This window comes from Peromyscus californicus, unplaced genomic scaffold (assembly GCF_007827085.1).
Source record: "Peromyscus californicus insignis strain IS unplaced genomic scaffold, ASM782708v3 Scaffold_6__1_contigs__length_162567912, whole genome shotgun sequence".
Lineage (NCBI taxonomy): Eukaryota > Metazoa > Chordata > Mammalia > Rodentia > Cricetidae > Peromyscus > Peromyscus californicus.
The window spans coordinates 128,183,370-128,207,789 of NW_026294584.1; the positions used below are offsets into that span (position 1 = coordinate 128,183,370).

Consider the following 24,420-nt stretch of genomic DNA (forward strand, 5'->3'; position numbering starts at 1 on the left):
AGTGCCCCTTCCCAAAGACAAGCTGGGCTGCCAGAAGAGCTTCTGATGGGCACAGAACATTATGACAAGAGATGGGCTTTCCCTAAACCTCAGCCCCTCTCCAGAGAGTATGTCTATTCCTTCCCTCAGCGAGGGATTGGTCAAGCCACCTAAAACTGTAAGACCTAAGACACAAGTCAAGTGTGGCATTTCCCACCTGTAGAGCCCTAGCTGCTGGGCCTCCAAAATCGGTATCTATCTGTAGCCTGTGAATGTGTGCAGGGTGGAGTGGGGAGTGTTGAAATTCAATGACCTGTGTCCTTCAAATTCAGATGAGCTCACGCTTGTACAGTGGTGCCTGCCTGTCCTCCCAGTACTTGGGAGGCAGAGGCAGGTGAATCTCTGAGCTCCAGTCCAGCCAGGGCTACATGGAGAAGCCCAGTCTCAAAAACAAACAAACCTCCTCCTGGCCAGGAGTACGGTAGACACCACCTCCAGACCTGGCCATTGTTCACTTGAGCAGAGAGCACAGTCCCTGGTAAACATTTGCTTTCTCAGAAGATCCTCAAAAGCAGGCTTGTGAGGTAGGACTTTTATTATTTTAAGTCCAGAGAGACATCACCTGCCCAGCGCCGCACAGCAAGCAAGTGGCCTAACTGAGATTTGATCTTAGGACCTTGTGCTCAGCACCAACCCCACTGTCCTTGAGCTGGGTCACAGCCCTTCCTCTTCCGTTTTCCAGTTGGGGTCAAGCACTGTCTGTTGGGAGAGCCGTAGGCACCGCAGGGACCGAGAGAAGTAGGAGGGCAGCGGTGCCAGAAGTTCCCTGGGTGGGTCCCTGGATCTGGGGCCCGGGAGGAGGAGGCGGTGCAGGTGCAGGTGCAGGGGCATCTGGGCCACCTGGGAAGGACGCAGGTGGAGGCGTCTGAGGAGAGCTTCATCCAGGACCTGGGGTGGGAAGACAGCAGCCCATCCCAGTTCCAGCCAGAGGAGCACCCAGCTCTGATGGACCTCCCTGGTGTGTTCAGTGAAGTCATGTGATTAAGCCTCTGGCCAGTGGGATGTGAGGAGAAGCCTCACTTCCAGTCTCCTCTTCCGGCCAGAAAGCCATAGCCCTTGTCTCCAAGTGGAGAGCCAGGCCCACTCCTACCGCACGCCCATTCTCTAACTTAACTCGAAGAAGAAATGATGCACAAACCCGCTCAAAAGGATAGTGGACTTCAGGGCTGTTAGGGGTCAGCTACCTCGCCCCTGCCCTCGAGCTCATGAACAGAAGGAAGCCTGAGGGAGTATGACACTTGCCCAGCCACATGGCACCACAGGGGCACAGGTGGCCCCAAAGGCCAAGCCAGCCCCTCTAACCCTCCAAACATGGAATAAGCATATGGGCCCGAGGACCTACCTGTGTCTGGGGCTTGGTGGTCTCGGCTGGCCACAGAAAGCGCTGGCCCAGGACGGTGCCCACTCGAGCAGCATAGGTATGGTCCCCGAGCACTGGGCAGAGCTGTAGGGCCATGTGCACCTGCAGCTGACTGGGGAACACTGAAAGATGGGTGGGAGGCAGTTGCTCTTCCTGACCATGAAGGACTGTTCCCATTCGTAGAGCCTGGGGATCTGCGAGGTGACCTCTGCCTCCACAGAGAGGCTCATGAGCAGATCAGGACAAGGACGGCTGACAACCCACTTAGCCTGGGGATGAGGATGTGTGCTGGGTGCTAGACCGTGGGTGGACACCTAAAATTGCTGCCTCCCGATGAGCCCACTCACACCCCCTTGGGGTCCACCAAGATGCTCTCTGGATGTTACCAAGCACCATCTTCCACACAGGCTTTATCTCCCCAGCAGGGTACTGTTCAGACCCACCTGTCAGTGGCTGCAGCTGGACCAGGGCACAGCCACAGCCTGTGGCCATCACGTGGAAATGGCTGAGGGTCCTCTTGACACCTTCTAGGATGTCCTTTCGAGATGGCGATGTCACCGGGACTGCCTAGGGTGCCGGTCAAGAATGACTTAGCACACGCCTAGGAGCCCCACCGAGCACCCCTGCTGCCAGCTGACTTAGGACAGGGCCTCAGAACAGGCAGCAGCCACTTGCCTGTTAGGGGACAGGGGAACTAGCCACCCCATGTGCACAGTACAGACTCCTCTGTAAGGCAAAACCTGAAAGGACTCTTCTCTGGTGGCCTCTGACTCACAAGATCAACGCCATCCATGCGTTCCAGCTTCAGAGCCACGTGGACAGTCCCCTCAGAAGGCTCAGGGATGCCATCAGTGATGGCACTGAGAAAGAAAGGGAAAGGAAGTCTCAGAGCCGCCGGCGGGGACTTCCCTGGGCCCTGGGGGTCACCCCGCACCTCTCACCAGTAGGTGGCTGTGGGTCTCCGGGTTCTCCTAGAGTGAACAAAGAACTTCTGCAAGTGGCCAGCAGTCTGGGGACAGCTGGAGAGGAGCACAAGTCCAGAGGCCTCCCTGGAAGAAGGGGACAAGTCACATAAAGCCTCCTGGTCATAAAAATGAGGGCCAGCGGGGCTGGAGAGATGGCTCAGAGGTTAAGAGCACTGACTGCTCTGCCAGAGGTCCTGAGTTCAATTCCCAGCAACCACATGGTGGCTCACAACCATCTGTAACAAGATCTGGTGCCCTCTTCTGGCCTGCAGTCATACATGCTGTATACCTAATAAAATAAATCTTTAAAAAAAAAAAAAATGAGGGCCAGCATTCAGCACCCACATGGTGGGTCACAACTGTAACTACAGTTCCAGGAGACCTGATGCCCCCTTCTGGCCTCTGGGGGCACCAGACATGCACCGAGGGGCACGCAAATACACTCAGGCTAAACACACATTAAAAACAAATCTTGGGCCGGGCGGTGGTGGCGTAGGCCTTTAATCCCAGCACTCGGGAGGCAGAGGCAGGTGGATCTCTGTGAGTTCAAGGCCAGCCTGGTCTACATAGTGAGATCCAGGAAAGGCGCAAAGCTACACAGAGAAACCCTGTCTCGAAAAACCAAAAAAAAAAAACAACCCCAAATCTTGGGTCTTTTTAAAGGAGACCCTCAAGGGGCCGAGAGATGGCTCAGCGGTTAAGAGCACTAGCTGCTCTTCCAGAGGACCTGGGTTCAGTTCCTAGCATCCACATGGTAGCTCACAACTGTAACTCCAGTTCCAGGGGATCTGAGACCCTCACACAGACATACATGCAGGTAAAGCACCAATGCACATAAAGTAAAAAAGTGTATATATAAAAAAAGGAGACCCCCCCCACACACACCTCCCCAAAGGATCACCAGCTTAAAGCCAAACAGCAATGCCAGGGTTACAGTCCGGATCTCCTGAGAAAAAAATCATAAGGCCTTTGGCCCCCAGAGAACTCAGAGCCAAACGCCCTAAGAGTTACTACCAATGCCCGAGTGTCTGCCACGTGCCAGGCACCTGAAAAGGACTTTGATATACAATGGGTGTAAAATGCTCACCGCACTCATCACTTACTTTCCAGGCGCTCTCACAACCTGGAGTTCCCGGTGTCCGAGCCCCAGGGCCCGGCTCAGCTGTGGCAGTACAGAAAGTAACGTCAGATCCCCAGGTCTCCCTGAGAAGTAAGGGGAGAGGGCAAGTTGCCAGAGCACCATCCAACCATTTCCTCCCTGCCAGCCTCTCCCTCCTCGTCCCTGCCCATACCTGTCACGGGCAGACCCTGTGGCTTGTTCAGTGTCACCAGAGGTCCTGAAAGATTCCATGGATGTCAGCAAAAGCAGGGCAGCCTGTGTGCACGCAGCCTCAGGGGTTGTAAGTGCCAAACTGAACTTCCTGCTCCCTGCACCCCAGGGCCTTTGCACCTGCTGTTCTGGGCTCCAACATACCTCAGTATAATGTGTGCTAAAACCGGTTGGCCTCACACTCGCTACATAGCTAAGCCTGGTCTTGAACTCCCGATCCTCCTTGCCTCTACCTCCCAAGTTCTGGAATTACAGGTGTGGTCACCACTCCCAGAAACAGCAGAGACTCATTATTTCTCACATCAGAACGCTTGATCTCTCAAAGCAGGAGCTATATTTATCCCAGTACTGTGTATGTACCCTCCTCATTGCTACATGAACTGAGAGGTTCAGATCAACTGTGATTCCTAAAGGCACACAGCATGCTGCTTACAGACAGACCCCAGTTCTAACAAATCCCAAAGCTTGTTCTGACAGGAAACTAACTTCTGCTACTGCCGTTCATTGTGAAGGTTTCCTATGCCTGTCCCCATGATGCTGAGGCGAGGAGAGGGAATGTGACCGCTGGCTGGGCTCTTGCAGCTACAGCGTCTAACTCCTGGGGTTCAGAGGCTCAGGAGCAGCAGGCTCTCCTCACCTTTCTGATCCACCACAGCTGCCCTCAGCACGTCAGCCAGCTCCTCCGGGCCGAGGTTCTCTGTCCGCAGCAGCCCCGGGAAGGGCTGGTCCTCCACTGGGTTCTTGCGCTTGTTGGAACTTTGAGGTTGAAGCCGACGTCTGAGAAAAATGACAGAAACCGGTACCTCCTCTGCCCATCCTGCCCAGTGCAGCCTTTTCTTACAAAAGCCTCAGAACTCCCGGGCTCAGCTGACAGTTGAGGCCCACATGCCCCCCAAGACTACAGAAGAGGCATCAGACGCTCAGAGCGCCAAGGATGTCGGTCGGGTCCCACAACACAGTTGGGATTAGAACCCATGTCCGGATCTGAATGCCGGACCTCCCCTTGCCCTAGCCTCCTGCCTACACCGAAGTGGAGTGTTAGAATCACCGGGCCTCGGTGCCGAAGCCTGCATCTCTCGGCCGTGCGCCAACCCCCAGCCCGGGACGCCAGGCCCCAGAGACCCAACGCCAAACACGCCAGGAACCCATCACCGGAGCAAAGCACAGACGCATGCGTGTCCACGGGACTGCCTACCACGTGCACCCTCCATGCGCCGATTGGTCAGACAGGCTGTCAATCAGAACACCGAGCAGGCGGAGCTCCGAGGAGGGAAGGAAAAGTGCCAGTTGGGGCCCAGCTTTGGGGAAAACTGAGGCACGAGGCTGGCATGTTTACTCGCGGTAGAGGATGTGTCTTGGACTAGAAAGAGGCGAGCTTGCAGATTGTCGTTTCAGTTCTCGGGACCCTTAATCTGAAAACCTCCCTTGTAAAGCAGAGGGAGGAAGGACACCTGCATAGAAATAGTCTTCAACATAAAATGTCCCAAGACTGTGGCTCAGGTGGTAGAGAGATTTTCGAGGATGCACGAGTTCCTGGGTTCGATCCCCAAGCACCACACGAAGACCAAGATCACAGATTCAGACTGGGTTGGAGACCAACAGAGGAAGGCGGGTTACTGAGGTCCAGGCCTGCCTGTTCCAGGACAGCCGGGGCTACACAGAGACAGAGAGAGGGAGGGAAGAAGGAAGGGGCAAAGACAGGGTTGCAAGATGGTGATTAACTTTTTGAAACAGACATGTTTGGCGTTTCCCGGAATAGGCTGCAAAGACCCATTTGTAGTTAGGCTTACGGGTGAGGCATAGCCCAATCCTTGAGAAACAGAGGTTGAATTATAAACAGGAACGAACCGAGTTTGTCTTTACTATAAGATGGCTTTTAAGCCTACAATCAAGACTGGCTCTTTGTGTCTCAAAACATCACTCATAGGCATAAAATAAAACAAGCTGGAGAGATGGGTCAGTGGTTAAATCGCTTGCTGTTTCCAGCACCCACATCCTTAGGCTCACAATTTCCTGTAACACCTGTCCAGTAACCCCTGTTCAAAGGGATCCAATTCACACACAAACAGACACACACACACACATATATTAAAGGCCCACAGACTGGGCCTTTAATCCCAGCACTGGTCTACACAGTGTGTTGCAGGACAACCAGAGCTACATGACCCTGAAACAACAACAAAAAAAAAAAGCCCCAAAAGAAATAAAATACAAAAAAGTAACAATATGCACATAGTAAAAATAATGAAGTAATATAATTGAAAATAATAAAACTAGTGTCTTTTTTGAAAAAACAGTGGGGCATGGTGGCACATATCTTTAATCCCATCACGTACTAAACTACATCCCCAGGCCTGAAAGGGCTTTGCTGAAAGGATTCCAGCACTAGACTGTTGCTTCTGGCAGAGGAATCAGAGGGATGCAATAATCCCTCTCTCTTCCTCTGTTTAGAGCAGTAGTTCTCAATCTGCTGGTCACGACCCCTTTGGGGGGGGAGTGTCAAATGGTCCTTTCACAGGGGTTGCCTAAGACCATCAGAAAATAGATACTTACATTAAGATTCATAGCTGGCAGGGGTGGGGGGAGCTAGAGAGATGGCTCAGAGGTTAAGAGCATTGACTGTTCTTCCAGAGGTCTTGAGTTCAATTCCCAGCACCCACATGGTGGCTCACAAACATCTGTAATGAGATCTGGCACTCTCTTCTGTATACATAATAAATAAATAAATCTTTAAAAAAAAAAAGATTCATAGCTGGGCGGTGGTGGCGCACACCTTTAATCCCAGCACTTGGGAGGCAGAGCCAGGTAGATCTCTGTGAGTTCGAGGCCAGCCTGGGCTACAAAGTGAGATCCAGGACAGCCAGGGCTGTTATACAGGTAAACCCTGTCTCCAAAAACCAAAAAAAAAAAAAAAAGATTATGAAGGGAGTGCTCCCATGATGGTATTGACAGCTTTCTAAGAAGGAGAGGAGAGCAAAGAGATGTCTCAGCATGAGACAGCTTCTCCATATTGGGGTGCACCCAAAAGTCCCCTGCATGTGCTAAGTAGGTATTGGCTCCATGCTCTTGGACTCTGTAGCCTCAAGAACCATGACCCAGATCAAACTGTGTGTGTGTGTGATTTGCTTTATTTTTGTTTATGTGTAAGTGCCTGTGTGTCTGTGTAAGTGTATACTACATGTGTTGCAGGTGCCCCGAGAGGCCAGAAAAGGGCATCAGATCCTCCAGGGCTGGAGTTTCAGGCAGTTGTGAGCTTCCATGTGGGGCTGGGAACTGAACTCAGGTCCTCTGCAAGAGCAGCAAGTGCTCTCAACCACTGAGCCATCTCTCCAGCACCATATATGTAAACACACTAATTAGCAGCTGTCCCAGTTGTGTGCGGGTTTGTTTTCAGTCCTGCAGATGGATCCCGAGCCCCACACCGGCTCGGCAAGCACTCTCTCACCGAGCTGCACCCTCATCTGGTTTCAGGTGTTTTGTAACAGCAACAGAAAGCAGACGAATGCAGAAGGAGTGAGGCGGGAACCTTGCTTGAGAGAAGGAATACCTAGCCTACCAGCACAGCACATGGCTGGGTGGGTTTATGAGGAGGCTTCCGGGAACAACTGGAACCTAAGAACTCTGACCTAATGAGTGGGTGAACCCTTCAGAATTTGGATGCGCTCTTGGGAGGTGATGGAACTGTGGAAGGTTGGGTCTGCTTGGAGAACTAGGTCATTTGTTGTGGGGGGCTCTCCTTGGAGGCTATGTCTTACATTGGCTCCTTTCTGTTTTGGGTCTATCAACTTCCAGCCTGCAATGCTGTGAGCTACTCTGCTAGAGCCTCCTCACCCAATAGATTGCAGTCTCTGTTAAGACAGGGTCTTACTGTGCAGTCCCGGCTGGCCTGGAACTCACAGAGATCTGCCTCCTCTGCCTCTTTGAGTGCTGGGATAAAAGGCATGCACCACCACCGCCTGGCCCAGAGGACAGCTTTTCAGTCTGTTCTTTCCTATAACATGGATTCTGGGGAACCAAACTCCAGTCATCAGGCTTGGCAGCAAGCACCTTTACCTGATAAGCTCTGTGACCAGACCCTGTATAATTAATCTTTTTATTTATTTTTAATTTTCTGTTCACAAGTGTTTTGTCTGCATACGTCTAGGCATATGATGTTCGAGCTTGAGGCCTAAGGCCAGAAGAGAGCATCAGATCCTCTGGAACTGGAGTTACAGGCGGTTGTGAGCCACTGTGTGGGTGCTGGGGAAGGAACCCAGCTCTCTGGAAGAACCAGTGCCTTTCATTACTGAGCTGCCTCTCCAGCCCCCTGCACGATTCATCTCAGAAGTTTTGGTTCTGTCTTTTTGTTTTTGTTTTTTGAGACAGAGTCACACTACGTAGCCCCAACTGACGTGAAACATGCTATGTAGACCAGGCTGGCCTCAAATGTGTGTTAATCCTTCAGCCTCTGCTTCCTGAGTGCTGGGATTACAGGCATATCCCTAAATCTGTTATTGTTTTCAACACTTATTTTTGAGGGGGTGTTGGTGATGCTGTTGTACATTTGTAGAGATCAAAGGGCAGCGTGTGTGATCCAGTCTCTCCTCTCACCGTGTGGGTTCTAGGGACTGAACTCAGGTTGTCAGTCTGACAGCAAGCACAGTTATCAGCTGTAACACCTCAATCCATGATTTGTTGTTGGGCCCGGAATATAACTCCGTGGTAGTAGAGTGCTTGCCTAGTATGTGTGAGATTCTTGACTCAAAAAAAAAAAAGTCATAGATTTTTTTTTTTAACCAGCTTTTTGTTTTGTTTTGTTTTGGGTTTTTTGAGACAGGGTTTCTCTCTGTAGCTTTGAAGCCTGTCCTGGAACTCACTCTGTAGACCAGGCTGGCCTCGAACTCACAGAGATCTGCCTGTCTCTGCCTCCTGAGTGCCGGGATTCAAGGCATGCATGCGCCACCACTGCCCGGCTAAAAACAACTTTTAAAGAATATATCTGGGCCTGGTGGCACAGGGCATTCATGCTAGCACTCGAGAGGTAGAGGCAGGCAGGGCTCGTGTGACTCTGAGGCCGGCCTGTTCTACGAGTTCCAAGACAGTCAGGACGACAGGACTGTGTTATACGCGCAACACAGGAGGGGCTGGGGACAAACTTGGCAAAAAAGAAAGAAAAAAAGCAAGTGGCTTTACCTTGTCTGTCTCCACCTGGAGTGTGGGACTGCTGCTGTAGACAGGCGGTATTCCTGAAGCCTTCTGGGAGGTCTCCTCGGCATCTCAGACGCAGCTTGAGCAAGGACTCAGGACAGATGAGGCAAAGTGCACGCTCAAATCCCAGCACTGGAGAGGTGGAGGCTGAAGAATCAGTTCACAGTCATCCTTGGCTACATAAAGTCTGAGGCCAGCCTGAGCTACGTGTAACTGTCTAAAATATATACGAGGGTCAGTGAGATGGCTCCGCCAGTAAGGGGGATTGATGCCAGGTCTGACAGCCTGAGTCTGATCCCCAGAATCCACATGGAGGGAGGAGAGAGCCAACTCCTCAAGCTGTCCATTACCCTTTGTGCTACGGCATGTGCATGCCAATACATGTCAAAAAAACAAAACAAAACAAAGACAAAAACAAAATATGTGTTTGGGTTTTTTGTGTATATATGTATGTATGTATGTATGTATGTATGTATTTGTGTGAAAGTAGAAAGGGGGAAAAGGAAGAAAGACAGACAGAGAGAGAGAGAGAGGAGCGAAAGGCTGGTTCATGGCCCACTCAGCTGAGCAGACGTCTCCTCCACCAACAGTGTCTAGCCCCAGGAAAGGCCGTTTCCCCATTTGGACCAGCGCCCGGCCCTCTAGAGGCTATAGTTCCTTTACTCTTGGTCCCCCTCGATGCCCCATGGCAGGCTGCCCTCTCTTGTTCCCTTCCCACAGATAACTACCTTCATTCCAGTGGGCCCCGAGCTCCTGGAAGAAGAGGAGGAGCCAAACTTTGCCCGGGCTCAGGGCTCAGTGCCAGGTGGCAGCCACAGTCAACTGCTGAACTTGTGAAACTCGACCCCAGGAGAAGAGGCCGGGGACAAACACCAGCTTGCATTAGCCCCCTCTGGCTCAGTCACAACTTTGCAGCAGGTGTGGACAGGCGGGCCCTTCAGCAATGGGAAACAGGACTGATGCAAACCAGCCCTCCAGAAGGCCAAGCCCTGGAGCCAGCCTGTACTGAGCCAGCCTCCAACCACATCTATAACTGTGTGAGGGCCCAGAACAGAAAGTGCACTTGACCTGCCCTTGGCTGCTCTTCTCACACTTGGCTCCAGGCATGGGGCAGCTGCCAGCAATGGCTTTCCAGACAAGCTTGAGGAGCTTGGCCCTTTGCTTTAGTGTTTTCTAAATCCAAATAAGCTTTATAGGGAGGGTTGTGAAATTATGTTAGCTTTGGATCTGAGAGCCAGGCTGAAGCCTGACTTCCTGCAGGCCTACTCTTTACCGCTTAGGTCGGTTACCCATCACTAAAAACTGGGGGCCCCTTTTCTGAGCAGCCGCCAAGATGGCTGAAGTGGAGCAGAAGAAAAAATGGACCGTTTGCAAGTTCACCTACTGCAGGGTGGACCTGGACCAACGGCTGGACAGTTGATAAACAGCTGATGCAGCTGTACAGCACCCCAGAGATGGCACCTTCACCATGGCCTGTGGCGGAAGCAGTACTTGATACTCAAGCGTCTGAGAAAGGCCAAGAAGGAGGCGCCACCCTTGGAGAAGGTGAAAACCCACCTGAGGGACATGATCATTCTCCCTGAGATGGTAGGGAGCATGGTGGGCATGTACAACCACAAGACCTTCAACCAGGTGGAAATCTAACCAGAAATGATCGGCCACTACCCGGGCAAGTTCTCCATAACCCACAAGTCCGTGAAGCACAGCCAGCCTGGTATTGGTGTCACCCACTCCTCCAGCTTCATCCCCCTCAAGTAGCTGTGGCCAAAAAAGACTCATGTTTAAAAAAAACTGGGGCTCACTCTGAGAAGACCTGACTACTCCTCCTCCTCCTCAGAGGTCTCTGGTTTGTTTTTGCAGTGCTGGGGTCCCTGTGCTAGAGACCCGCCTTGCCATCCTGAGGGTGGAGATGCTGAGCATAGACAGGGAACTGTGAGCAAGCTGGCACAGGCGTTGATACCGCCCTGTAGACGGACTAGGACCTTCCAACCTGAACACAAGAAAGCTTATCATAAAATACAACAGTCGGGAATCAAGAGTGGTCTGATCCACCTTACAGGCAAATTTCATTCAGAAATGAACACATACAAGGATTACATGGTCTGCCTAAATATCAAATGTGGCAATTCTCAAAAACCAACTGCAGATTTTTATTTTAACATGTATTTATTTGTTGCATCTCACAACATTAAAAAGGAACAGAGCTGGGATGTAGCTCAGTTGGTAGAGCATTTGCCTAGCATTCTGTTAGCCCTGGGTTCTGGGTTCAATCCCCAGTGCCATGTAAGTTGGACGTGGTGGTTCACAGCTGTAATGCTAGCATTTAGGAGGAGGAAGCAAGAGGATCAGAAGTTCAAGGTCCTCCTCCACTACATAACAAATTTGGAGCCAGCCTGGGCTACATGAGACTCTGTATCTAGAAGAACAAACAGGGTCACTGATACAGCTCATCACATCAAAACAATTGCTGTGTAAGGCTGACAACCTGAGCTCAGTCCCTGGAGCCCAGAGTGGAGCAAAAGTGGTCCTCTGACCTCCACACCAGCACCATGGTATTGGTATACCAGCATACACACACACACACACACACACACACACACACACACACACACACACACACACACATACATACACACACATACATACATATACACACATACATAATACACAGACACACACACACCACATACACACATACACACACACACACACACACACACACACACACACACACACCAATAATGATAAGTGTGCTTGTTGTTGGCAATTGGTTTCACACAAAGAACACAGACAAAGATGAGGTATCAGCATAAATAATTTACTTCAGACTCTGATACCATACATTAGTGGGGACTGAGAACAAGAGGAGGAATTGTGTGACTGTCCTGGGGACATAAACTCTATCCATTCACCACAGGAGGGGCACCGATGACAGGCAAAGCCACGATTCATTCCAAGTCCAGCTTGGTGAACCGGTGAGTTTACTAGTTACTTTCAGGAGGGGCCTGGGTGACTCCAAATCATTTGCATTACCCCAAAGTCCCTCCCTCACACAGGTGAGGGCCCCCCAAAATCTGCATCAATGTCACCCTGGCTTTAGTTAACCTACTACCTCTTATACGCTCTAGCATCCCCCAAGATCATGGACAGCTGGGGGGCTGGAGGGAGGAATGACTAGGATTTCAGGAGAGAGGCCCCCCGATCCCCACTCCTTTTCTTCTACTACAAAGTGTTAACTCTTTCCACACCATAACCATAGGCCTTGCTGTCACTGCGGGGTTCATCTTGTGGTCTTTGGTGACGTCAAAGTATTCTGGAGGTCACCACAGCAGTGTCTGCTGCATGGTGAGCATGGTCCAGGTCAAGGCGGGAGGGGACAGCAGAGAGGGAGTGGCACATAGGGGTAGCATGTGAAGACAGAGTGGCAGACTCTGTGCCACAGCCTGCCAGGGACAAATGCTGGTCCCCTAAAGCTACCTGCGACAGGAAGGCAGGAACTGGGCCCGGCCAGGAAGTTCTCCTGTGACAAGCCCACGCTAGGGCTCCAGCCCTTCCTGCGGTTTCCTTGGTGCTGTGAGAGAGGTGCAGGTGGGTGAGACGCTCTCCAGCTGCCAGGCTTGTGGGTGCGTCTAAGCAGAGTGCAGGGTCCCCCGTCACATCCTTGGCTGGGGAAGGCCTCGGAGGACTTAGGTCTTCACTGAAGCATCTTCAGACAGGCGGGGAGGAGGGAGGAGGTCTTGGCCTTGGAAGCCTGTTCTTCCTCAGTGGCATCCAGGAACTGCTGCATGTAACTGGAGGTGCCAAGCAGCATGTGGCCTGTGGCCTGCATGCTAAAGAGGGCCCAGCGGAGCATTTCCCTGGGAGGCAGACAGCAAGGCATGCAGGTCAGACCTAGAGAACACTCCCCACCCTCCCTCCAGCTGTTTTCTCAATTTTTCTATGCTGGACTGAAACAGCTGGCTTCAAGTTAGATTTCTTTCTCTTTCTTTTTATTTATTTATTTGTTTATCTATTTATTTTTGGTTTTTCAAGACAAGGTTTCTCTGTGTAGTTTGGGGCCTGTCCTGGAGCTGGCTCTGTAGACCAGGCTGGGATTAAAGGCGCAGCACTATTATATTCAAAGGACTGGAGACGAAGCTAATTTAGTAGAGTGCTTGCCTTTCATGAACAAAGCCCTGGGTTTGATCCCCAGCGCCGCAAACCCGGTGTGGTAATACAGGACTGTAAACTTAGGACTCCCAGCACTGCTGAGGCAGAAGCAGGTGGACCAGAAGTTCAAAGTCATCCTTGGCTACATAGCAAGTGTGAGGCCAGGCTGGGACACATGAGACCATGTCTCAAAAAAACAACAACAAACAAACAAACAAACAAAAACCCTTTAAACTGCTCTGGTTCTGAGGTTCTGAACTCCAGCTTCAAGACACGTAAAATGGGTTATGAGTTTGAAATAATGTGAAGCACTCAGCATGTGGTCTGATGTACAGAAAATGGGAAATGAAGCCAAGAGCAGCTGGCTGAATGCAAGTTCTCCCACAGCTATTTACGAGGGTTCGGGGAGGCTCACTAGGGGTTACTGGTCTAAGAAACACTGCTGCCTAAGTGTTAACCTTGTCTTCTCAGGGCCATCGAGATGGCTCAGTAAAGATACTTGTGGCTGCCAACCCCAGTAATCTGAGTTCTATCTCAGGGACTCGCATAGTGGAAGAGAACTGCCTCTCAAAATTTGACCTCTGAGGGCCACACTCAGGCCATATGGAAGCTCTGGGCCAGTGAGCTCAGATACACACGGGAACAGACAGACACACACACACACACAAATAAAATAAATGTAATCTTTTAAAGAGAGACAACCTGTCGTCTTATGCCATGGCAGGCATGTGCTCATACACATACATATGTACACATTAAATATATAAATGTTTTTAAATTAACTTCTATTAACCTTTATTCAATATGTGGATTTAAGCTCCAGGTGGGTTCAAGGGGAGTAGACATACACTTAGAACCATAAGCAGCTCACATAAGGCATATTTGAGGGCTGGAGAGGTGGCATGGTGGTTAAAAGCCTGTGCTGCTATAGTAGAGGACTCAGTGGGCTCCTGGCATCCATGACAGAGGCTCACAGCCACCTGTAACACCGGCTCCAGGGGATCAGACGCCTGTGGCCTCAGCAGGCATCTGTATTCACATGCACAAACTCTCCCACAGACAGACAGACAGACAGACACACACACACACAGAGACACATACACAGTAAAAATAAAATATTTAAAAATTGAACTAAAAACCTGGATGTGGTGCTCAACTTTAATCCCAGTGCTTGGGAGGCAGAGGCAGGGAGATCTCTGTGAGTTCAAGGCCAGCCTGGTCTACAAAGCAAATTCCAGGACAGCTCTGATTACATAGTGATACCCTGTCTCAAAAAAACATATATATGTGTGTATGTGTGTGTATGTGTGTGTGTATGTGTGTGTGTATGTGTGTGTGTATGTGTGTGTGTATGTGTGTGTGTATATGTGTGTGTGTGTGTGTGTATGTGTGTGTGTGTGTGTGTGTGTGTATGTGTGTGTGTGTGTGTGTGTGTGTGTGTGTGTGTGTGTGTGTGTGTGTATTTTAATTTAGGGGCCAGAGCTGATGACTCAGTGGGTCTAAAGGGCTCTCCATCCCGCCATGAGGACCTGGGAACCATGTAAAACTGGGTATGGTCACCTGTGTCTGTAACCCTAGCACTCGTCTTGTGATGGGACGCAGAGATAAGGGACGTCCCTGAAGCTTTCAGGCCAGCAAGCCTGGCATACACAGCAGAAAAACCACAAAGAAAGCCTGCTTCAAACAACGTGGAAGAAGAGGCCAACACCTTGGGCTGTCCTCTCATTCCAAATGCATGCTGTGGCACGTGGGTGCCCACACTCTCACACAGGTACAGACAAAGACGGACTGGGTGTGGTGGCACACACTTTAATCCCAGCACCCTGGAGACAGAGGCAGGTGGATCTCTGAGTTCAAGGCCAGCCTGGTCTACAGAGCAAGCTTCAGGACAGTCAGGGCAACACAGAGAAATAAAAAAGAGAAATAAAGATATAAAGACTGAAAAAATGTATTAGGGCCGGAAGTATAACTTAGTGGCATGTGTGCTTGTCTAGTGTGTACGAAGCCCCGGGTTTAATCCCCAGCATTGAAGCGTGCGTGTGTGTGTGTGTGTGTGTGTGTGTGTGTGTGTGTGTGTGTGTGTGTTTCTTTTTGTGGTACTAGGGAATTGGACAGAGGGCCTTAGGCAAGTGCTCTACCATTAAACTATAGCCTTGGCTTTCTTTTCTTTCTTTTTTTTTAAGTTTATTTATTTATTTTTATGTAGATGAGCACTCTATCTGCATGTATTACTTTATGCCAGGAGAGGGCATCAGATCCCATTAGAGATGGTTGTGAGCCACCATGTAGTTGCTGGGAATTGAATCCGGGACCTCTGGAAGAGCAGCCAGTGCTCTTAACCTCTGGGCCGTCTCTCCAGCCCGCTCAGCTTTCTTTTTACTTTCTTATTTTGAGACAACATCTCACTAAGTTGCCCAGGTTAGCCTTGAACTCACCCCGTAGCCCAGGCAAGCCTCTAACTTGCCATCCTCCTATCTCAACCTCCTGAGCAGCTGGGATTTTCAGGCCTGGGCCACCATGTATGGCTTTCCATAGGTGTTTTCCTGCAGTGCCTTCCTTCCGAGTTACTTCTCACATCAGAGCACTGAGGCTTTGAGTCTAGCCAACCAGTCTTCAAAAGGGGTGAAAATAGGGCATGTTCTACAAATGAGTGAACCTGGACAACAGGATTCTTACGGGGAAAGCCAGCCATGACGGGACAAACATTGTTTGATCCCATTTCTATGAGGTGTCTCGGCTACATCAACAGAGGAACAGGCCGGGCGGTGGTGGCGCACGCCTTTAATCCCAGCACTCGGGAGGCAGAGGCAGGCGGATCTTTGTGAGTTCGAGGCCAGCCTGGTCTACAGAGCGAGATCCAGGAACGGCGCAAAGCTACACAGAGAAACCCTGTCTCGAAAAACAAAAACAAAAAACAAAAACAGAGGAACAGAAAGTAGGGAAGAGGTCAGCAGGGTCTCAGGAGAGGACTGAGAACTATTACTTCCTGAGCCCAGCTTCTGCTGCCTGGTGCAAAGGTTCTGGAAACATGACGACGCTTACACAACATGGCCAGTTACTTCATGCTGCCGAGCCAGACACTTAAAGTGAGCACAACAGAAAAAGGCTGGATGTGCAGATTGTAGCACAATTTTTTGGGGGGACGAGGTCTCATTGTATAGCCCTAGCTGGCCTGGAACTTGATATGTACACTAGGCTAGTCTATAATTCAGAAAGATCTACCTACCTCTGCCTCCTGAATGCTGGCTGGGATTAAATGAGTTCGCTATCATACTTGACCGTTAGCACATCAAAAAAAAAAAAAAAAAAAATCACAGTAACAGCACTAAGTCATTCAGCTAACCACAGTTTGACATTACCTTTTATTTTTATTTTTTTGGTTTTTTGAGACAGAGTTTCCTCTGTGTAGCTTTGTGCCTTTCCTGGATCTCGCTCTGTAGACCAGGCTGGCCTCGAACTCACAAAGATCTGCCTGCCTCTGCCTCCCGAGTGCTGGGATTAAAGGCGTGTGCCACCACTGCCCGGCCGGCATCACCTTTTAATTTCTCTGTTTTTCTTTATCTCCTCCCCACCCTCCCAGACAGGGTTTCTCTATATAACAGCTCTAGCTGTCCTGGAACTTGCTCTGTAGACCAGGCTGGCCTTGAACTCACAGAGACCCACCTGCCTTTGCCTCCCAAGTGCTGGGATCAAAGATGTTAGCCACTACCTTATTTTTATTTTTATTTTTCATGTATAGGTATGTGTGGGAGGTGGGGGTTATGTACCTGAGTGCAGTGCCCAGAGAGGTCAGAAGAGGGCGACATAACCCTTGGAGCTGCAGCTACGTGTGGTCGTGAGCTGGCTGCAGTTGGTGCTGGGAACTAAACCTAGGTCCTCTGGGTGAGTGGTACGTACCCTTTCTTCATTTTTGTTTTTGAGACAAGGTCTTATCTGGCCCAGGCTATCCTTGAACTCCTAATCTTCCACCTCCAAAATACTGGGATTATAGTTACATTTTCTTTTCTTTTTTTTGGTGGGGCAGGGATGGTGGTTTTGGGACAGGGTTTCTCTGTATAGCTTTGGAGCCTGTCCTGGAACTCCTCTGTAGACCAGGCTGACCTTGAACTCACAGAGATCCGCCTGGCTCTGCCTCCCAAGTGCTGGGATTAAAGGCGTGTGCCACCACTGCCCGACTACATTTTCACTTATAAAAATACTAGCTGTGGAAATAGCTAAGGATATGAGTGTGTGCGTAGCATGTGTGTGGCCCTGGGTTCTATCTCCAGCACACAAAAGAAAGTTCACTGGGCATTAACTATGTGAAATTTACTTTTGGGGGTGAAAAAAATGTACTTTCAATCTTAAATTACCTTCTGCACACCTAATGTAAATCAAGTCACTTAGATAGGTCCCTTCCTAGATGTGGCTGTCATTCTTTGTTAGCCTAGTGCCAACCCAGCCCCTGAGAGAGTTCAGCTTTGGGCAGACTGCTAGGGCCTCTGCCTTAGCTTCTCTCCCAACGGGTCCCCAGCTGTCCCAATCCACCTACTTCACAATGCGCTTGGCCCTGTAGCAGTGCAGGTCATAGGAAAGCGAGTATGTGTCATAGAGGGTCGCCTTCACGTTCAGGCAGCCGATGAAGTCCTGAGGGTTCAGCTTGTACAGGTCGAAGGTCACCCGGGCCACGTCGATCTTCTTAGTGGGCTTCTGGGAAAGGGATTGCTGGGGTCTCTTCTTGCGCTGCAAGAGGAGCCCGTGTTAGCTCGCCTCTGGGACTCCTCCCACGCTCTCAACACTCACCCCTACCCAGGGAGACTGTCACCTGTTCTGACGGGGGCTTCCACTTCTGTCCCTTCTGCAGGACCATGAATACAGTATCTCTTGCTAGGGCTTGGAAGTATTCTTCAGTCTCAACAACCGTGCCGTCTTCCTCCAGCACCAGGGAGAAGGGCTTGTCTTTAAGCTTCAAGATATCCTGGACCTGGAAGAGAACTTTGGTGACATTTCTGCCATCCCTATGGAGCCACAGCGTTGAGGGGCGAGGACCCCCATTAAAGCACCCCAGCTACCAACCATGCATGCAACCGACTGTTACTGTGGGGGCCCCACTCAGGACCACGTCTTAGCACTTCCCAGTACCAAGAAACAGTGTAGTCTAATAACACGGAACAGGAGTCATATGTGTGGTTTTATTTAGTGAGATATAAGTTACACACCATGAGCTTCACTTTTTGAGGGGGTCGGGGGCAATACTAGGAGTCGAATCTAAGGCCTCAGGCATGCTGGGCAAACTCTGCAACCCTAATCTATATCCCTAGCCTTCTTTGTACTTTGTTTGGAGACAGGGTCTTACTAAGTTGCTTAGGTTGGCCTGGAACTCACTGTGAAGCACAGGCCAGCCTCCTGGTTAGATCTTCCTGCCTCAGTCTCCTAAGTAACTTGGGTTACAGGCCTATACCACCAGCCAGTTGGACTTTACTTTGGTGGGGATGGTGTTTTTGTTGTTGTTGTTGTTTGTTTGTTTTGTTTTGTTTTAAGACAAGGTCTCACTATGTAGCCATGGCTGTCCTGGAACCTGCTATGTAGACCAGGCTGGCCTCAAACTCACAGAGATCTACCTGCCTCTGTTTCCCAAGTGTTGGGATTAAAGGCATGCACTACCATGCCTGGCGACTATTTTTAAATTCTATTTATTTATTTATTTATTTATTTATTTATTTATTTATTTATTTATTTATTTATTCAGAGCTAAGGACCGAACCCAGGGCCTTGCGCTTGCTAGGCAATCGCTCTACCACTGAGCTAAATCCCCAACCCCTAAAATTTTATTTTTAATTATGCGTATATGCATGTATGTAGGTGGGACTGTACACCTGCCCACAGTTCTATGCTATGCCCCGGAGTTAGAGTTACAGGTGATTGTGAGCAGCCCAGTGTGGGTGCTGGGAACTGAACCTGGGTCCTTTACAGGAGCAATGCATGCTCTTAACATCTAGGTGGTGACCTGTCTAGCCCCAACCTGCACTATTTAAAAGAATACAGTTCAGTCAATTTTGATGGATGGTGTACACTGGTAATCCTAGTATTCAGAAGGCAGAGACAGGGGGATTTCAGCAAGCTCAAGGCTAGCCTGGTCTGTACATAGAGACAGAGGCCAGCCAGGACTGTACACCGAGACCCTCTCTCCAGGAAAAGTGGGGGGAGGGTGGAGAAAGAAATAAAAAAGTATCCAATTCAATGTTGAGTTGAAGCCTGTCCCCCTGACTGAGTCTGGGGTAATTTGAACAACAATAAACAATCTGTTATTATCATTTTATACCATTAAATGTCTGGTGTTCTGGGGTGGTGGCACACGACTTTAGTACCAGCACTTGGGAGATAGAGGCAGGCAGGTCTACAGAGTGAGTTCCAGGAGGACAGCTAGGGCTACACAGAGAAACTCTGTCTCAAAAACACTCCCCAAAATATAATGTCTTTTTGTATCAATAAATTAGTAAATTTAAAGCCTGAGGCAGAATTGTATGTTTGCTTGGTATAGAAAACAGTTAATATAAGGAGAATAAAAAATTAAAGTTAAAAACAGTTAACCCACTGAGAAAAATAAAAATATTACACAGGGAAGCCCAACTGTGCAAATCTATTCAGATAATCAAGTTAAATGAAACAAGAGAATAAAAGGTATATATGTTTGTAAGCATAATTCTTTATCTTCTTTCTTTCTGTGTTTATTTGTGGTGTGAGGGATTGAGCCGAGGTTTGTGCTAGGAAAAATATTCTTCTGACTAAGCTACATCCCCAGGTGTCAACTTTATATATATATATATAAAATTTGGTTTTTCAAGACAGCGTTTTTCTGTGTAGCTTTGGAGCCTGTCCTGGAACTTGCTCTGTAGACCAGGCTGGCCTCAAACTCAGAGATCCCCCTGCCTCTGCCTACCGAGTGCTGGGATTAAAGGCTTAAAAAATATTTTTTAAGCATTTATTTTATATGTATTAGTGTTTTGTCTGCATGTATGTGTGCGCACCACATGCATTCAGTGCCCTTGGAGGCCAAAGAGGGCATCAGATCCCCTGAAACCAGGCCATGTGAGAGCTGGGAACTGAACCTCTGTCCTCTGGAAGTGCTTTTAACCACTGAGCCATGTCTCTAGCCCCAACAACTTCTTTGTAATCTTGTTCCTGCCAAAGCTATATAGCATGAACGGAAGAAACGGTCTTTCAAAACTGAGGGACAGGGAATAAAATTACTGTCCTAGCTGTCGCCATCTTCAAGAGCCAGCTGGAGGGCTCAGCAGGGAAGGGTGCGTGCAGTGCACACTTTAGCATTTGAGTTCAATGCCTGGAGGCCACAGTAGGAGAAAGCTGACTCCTGAAAGTTGCCCTCTGACCTCTACGTGTACCCTGTGACATGGGCATGCCAGTACTCATGCACACATCATACACTTGCAGTAATAGTTTTAAAATATCAAGTAAAACTGTCCAGATTTGGGGGACAATCAGCAGTGCTCCAATGGGTCTCACAAGCTGAGCTTTGCTGGTGTTACATTGTTTTCTCATTTTGGTGGCTGAGGAACATTAAGAGAATATAAGTAGATAATCACCACAAAAAAACTAAAATTTAAACACCTCCAAGGCTTTCTCTTACTCTCTGAAATGAACTGTTACTTGGCAACCACATCTATATTCTCCCCTCCACACCTTTGTGCTGCCAGATGTGGAGTCAAAGTCCAGAAACCTCACCTCGAAGGCTAAGTCAGCAGACGTCCTTAAGCCCTGGCAGGAAGAGTCCCTTCTGACAGTATTGCAGAGATGGAGTCTCTCTGTTGCTCCCTGTATCCCCTGGCAACAGAACCCTGACTAGAAGTTTCTACAATTCTACAACTCAAAGGCTCTCCTGAAGCACCCACTGAAAAGGAGAGCCCCCAGCCTGAGCCATGACCCAGTCTCTGGGGATGGGGATGAGGGGCGTGAAGTGTCGGAATTGGTTATAAGAACACCCTAAAGATGGAAGTGGTCCCCAGAGCTCAGAGCAAAGAGGGGACCAGTCCTTTTGATTCAAGGCAGACTCAGCCAGAGACCTCCCAGGAGACAACAACCCAACTCCTAGGAAGAACAGAGCTCATTCACAGGAATGAGATGGAACCCCCACCAGCGAAGGTTAAGTCCGCTATGCTCTCTGCCTGCTAAATTGACTCTGACACCTGAAAACCTAATCCAAATGCTTGACTTGTGTGGGGTACCTGGACCCACAGGTGCAGGGGTTCCAGCCCCATGCAGCTGATACTAATGGGCCAGAGAGGCCTGAGCCCACAGGACAGATAGAAGCAAAATTAGAAGAGGCTGTAGAAGGGGGCGGGGGAGGAAGGATGAGAACTGGGTCCTGCTCTTAGTACTCCGCGCTTCTGTTAGTACAGGAGCTGGCTGCCCTGGGTTTCCACTCATGGGAGCGTACTAATTTTCCAAACAAAAGCTTTTCCTGGAAGTTCCAGCCTGGGAGACACATACAGGAAGACTTGAGTGGGGGCGGTTAGGAGATGCAGACCGGAAGCACTGAAATCCTGTTTCCTCAATTTCTGAAACATCTACAAGGTTGTTTTTATGTTGTTTAGTTTTATTGTGTGTATGTGTGTGTGGGGGGGCGGTGTTTAAGTCTGGGTCTTGTTATATAGCCCTAGCTGGGCAGGAACTCCGTATGTAGAGACCAGGCTGACCTCAAACTCGTGGTCCTCCGGCTTCTCCTCCGTGCACCGCCATACTCAGCCTTGGTTTTAATTTCTTTTGAGACGTATTCTTTGTATAGCTCAGAGTATCCTGGAACTCACTTATGTAGCCCAGGCTGGCCTCAAACCTGAGCTCTTCCAACTCCAGTCTCCCAAGTCCTGGACTCCCGGGAAGGAGCCTGGCTCATTTCTCCAACTATAAGAGATATTGACTGGGTAAAGGGAAGGAAGGGCCTTTCAGCAAGAAAATAACCGCCCACCCACTGTTAGTGTGTAAGATGGCAATGTCCTGCTCTCCTTCTGTCGCCTGACCATGTCACGTAACCAACCACACACACAGCTCTCCAGGCAGGCAATGCCAACCCTCCAGCTCTGACACCACAAACAACGTTTCACCGCTTAAAAACGTCTCGTGCACGCGCATGCGCACAGAATTCCAGCTCGGGGCCCTGGAAGACGGAGGCAGCTGGCAGGGTCAACTCTCAGCCAAGGCCTGGAGAGAGTCTTTGCAGGGTACAGGCAGATGCCTTACCTTGCCCAGGAGGTCCTCCAGGCTGTGAGCCATGATGCCTTTGCGAACCTTCCGATCTGCTGTGCTAACTCGACAGGGCCTCGCCCTGGGGGCTTTCCGGCTGGGCTTAGACACCAGCTGTTGGGTGACCACGGCAGTGCTCACTGCCACATGCCTGGGGACATCAGTGTGAACATCAGATGACCTGCCTGCAGCCACCAGGTCCACCCACACCTGTCTGCTGAGTTCACGGCTGACCCTTCCAACCCATCATGGCTGCTCCAGGTGGCCTTCACAACGCCCGTCAGAAGATTCATCTCCGATTTGGATGGGCAGGAAAATCAGCGGGGATCTTGCTTAAATCAGACCCACTTCCGTGCCTCTGAGTGGAGCCTAAGGGATTGCGTGTCTAACAAGTCCCCAAGCCGGGTCAGTGTGGCTTGGACCAGCCGCATTCCCCTGTGGATGGCTCTGCTTTTGTGACCTTGTTCACCTTGCCTGTCAACTGGGGTGAAATGGAGGGGTGGTGGCAGCCTACTGAGTATTTGGGGGACTCTAAAGTACACAGTGTAAAAAGAAAGGAGTGGAGGGAATCTGGGTCTGGGATTCTCTGGGCTCCAATTCAAAGTTTGTCTCTGCTACAGATTTGCTAGGTGACAGAATACCCAGCCCGTGACTCAGTTTCCTCATCTATTGACTTGGCATAATGGCCCCCACTTCCCAGAGTACTAGTGAGGCTCCTGGGAGATCAGGAATAAAAGCACCCAGTGCCAAGTCTGGCCCTTTCTACTCCAGATGTGATGGGAACTGTGGCAGTGGTGGCAGAGAGAGTAAGATGGGGCCTCGTCCAGACGGCAAGATCTTGGGTGCCACTCTAGGCCTCCTGAGTCAGATCTGTGGGGCTTATTGTAGGATTTTGTTTGTTTTGTTTTAATGGGGTCTTTGCTTATTTATTTTTGAGATAGCATCTCAATATGTAGCCCTGGAACTAACTTTTTTCCTCTCCTCTTCTCTCCTCTTCTCTTCTCTCTCCTCCTCCTCCTCCTCCTCCTCCTCCTCCTCTTCTTCTTCTTCTTTCTTCTCTCTCTCTCTCTCTCTCTCTCTCTCTCTCTCTCTCTCTCTCTCTCTCTCTCTCTCTCTTTCTCTCTCTCCCTCTCTCTCTCTCCCTCCCTCTCTCTCTGGACCTGGAACTTTCTATGCAGACCAGACTGTCCTCAAACTCACATGCCTCTGCTCCCCAAGTGCCAGGATTCAAACTGTGTGTCACCATGCCTGGCCATATCTGTGTTTCAGATAGAGACGACATGATTTTTTTTTAATCTTTTTTAGATAGGATGGCCTATGTAGCTCTGACTGACTTGGAACTTGCTGTGTCCACTACAGTCTAGCCTTGAACTCACCAGGGTCTGCCTGCCTCTGCCTCCTGAGTGCTGGGATTAAAAGCATGTACCACCACATCCAGCCCCTATATGGTTTTTATACCTAGTAAAGTTTTCAAAGTTCTAACAGATGGCTCCCCAGGTTCCCCCTTCATTTCTATCCCCGGCTGTCCTTACCTGGACAGTGACTTGGGGTACAGAAGGCTGAGAGACTTCATGGCATAGTCCATCCTTGTCAGTTGGATTGTGTTGGACCTGGATGGGAGGCAGAAACCTATCTGGTTAGAGTGTGAAGGGAGGGAGTGGTCCCTCTCTCTCTTTCTTTCTTTGGCCCGATGCACCCCACCCCCACATAACAGCCCTCTGCCCCAGTCTTTCATCCTACCCCCATTTCCCCAAATCCATACCGACTACAGCTGAGCCAGCGTCTACCACCCCCACCTATTCCGCAGCTGCTCCCAGCCCCAGCACAACTCACTCCATGTTTCTCTGCCCCAAGCTCTGGCGACACTGAGCTGAGGAGCCCAGCTCAGGGCTGAAGAGGCCCTCACTGATTTGCTTCTGTCCCTGGGGACAGAGTCCACGTTGTGTTGGCAGGAGGTGAGTCACACTACCTCATGCTGTGAGAGATCTGAAAGTCACCTATTGTCCAGAAACTCCACAGGCAGCCAGACCTTGGAGAGCCTGCTCTAACTATGGGCCCTTGAGCAATAAAGCCCTCCTGAGGCTTAGCGCCGGCCAAGAGAACTTGTTAAAGGCAGCCTAGGTTTGTGCCCGCCAATACCGTAGTTGTCACCC

The 24,420-nt window shown here is 50.0% G+C and overlaps 2 protein-coding genes and 1 pseudogene across 5 annotated transcripts; 1 reads left to right on the forward strand and 2 right to left on the reverse strand.

Annotated features, from left to right (window-relative positions):
- Positions 1-556: 556 nt before the first annotated feature.
- On the reverse strand, positions 557-5,344 carry Rpusd3 (RNA pseudouridine synthase D3). 2 transcript variants are annotated; one of them, XM_052721933.1, is made up of 9 exons: positions 4,743-5,344; positions 4,332-4,471; positions 3,657-3,701; positions 3,468-3,567; positions 2,341-2,448; positions 2,175-2,259; positions 1,843-1,966; positions 1,382-1,521; positions 557-927 (listed from the first exon to the last, which is right to left on the reverse strand). In XM_052721933.1, the coding sequence occupies exons 1-9, from the start codon at positions 4,865-4,867 to the stop codon at positions 694-696; spliced, it is 1,101 nt and encodes a 366-aa protein (XP_052577893.1). In that variant the 5' UTR covers positions 4,868-5,344; the 3' UTR covers positions 557-693. The 2 variants fall into 2 exon arrangements, with proteins under 2 accessions (XP_052577893.1, XP_052577894.1); XM_052721934.1 differs by lacking the exons at positions 557-927; positions 1,382-1,521 and adding an exon at positions 1,528-1,668 and having other exon boundaries at positions 4,743-5,322.
- Positions 5,345-10,214: 4,870 nt separating this feature from the next.
- Positions 10,215-10,639, forward strand: LOC128100082 (40S ribosomal protein S15-like; annotated as a pseudogene).
- Positions 10,640-12,020: 1,381 nt separating this feature from the next.
- On the reverse strand, positions 12,021-23,870 carry Cidec (cell death inducing DFFA like effector c). Of its 3 annotated transcripts, none has more exons than XM_052721771.1 (5): positions 23,800-23,870; positions 22,265-22,418; positions 17,835-17,993; positions 17,562-17,752; positions 12,021-12,738 (listed from the first exon to the last, which is right to left on the reverse strand). In XM_052721771.1, exons 1-5 carry the CDS (start codon positions 23,850-23,852, stop codon positions 12,576-12,578), a joined length of 720 nt encoding a protein of 239 aa, XP_052577731.1. In that variant the 5' UTR covers positions 23,853-23,870; the 3' UTR covers positions 12,021-12,575. The 3 variants fall into 3 exon arrangements, with proteins under 3 accessions (XP_052577731.1, XP_052577732.1, XP_052577730.1); XM_052721772.1 differs by having other exon boundaries at positions 17,562-17,743; positions 17,829-17,993; XM_052721770.1 differs by having other exon boundaries at positions 17,562-17,743; positions 17,829-18,018; positions 22,260-22,418; positions 23,800-23,852.
- Positions 23,871-24,420: the final 550 nt, after the last annotated feature.

Bases quoted from the DNA above. Each gene is read 5' to 3' on its own strand.
- Rpusd3 (XM_052721933.1), bottom strand. From the start codon at position 4,867: ATGCGTCTGTGCTTTGCTCCGGTGATGGGTTCCTGGCGTGTTTGGCGT. The intron at 2,260-2,340 runs GTGAGAGGTGCG...TTTCTTTCTCAG, and splicing joins AGACCCACAGCCACCTACTG to TGCCATCACTGATGGCATCC. The intron at 928-1,381 runs GTAGGTCCTCGG...TTCCCACCCCAG, and splicing joins CCACCAAGCCCCAGACACAG to GTCCTGGATGAAGCTCTCCT.
- Cidec (XM_052721770.1), bottom strand. From the start codon at position 23,852: ATGGACTATGCCATGAAGTCTCTCAGCCTTCTGTACCCCAAGTCACTG. The intron at 22,419-23,799 runs GTAAGGACAGCC...TGATGTCCCCAG, and splicing joins TACCCCAAGTCACTGTCCAG to GCATGTGGCAGTGAGCACTG. The intron at 12,739-17,561 runs GTAGGTGGATTG...TCTGCCTCCCAG, and splicing joins AGGGCCAAGCGCATTGTGAA to GGAAATGCTCCGCTGGGCCC.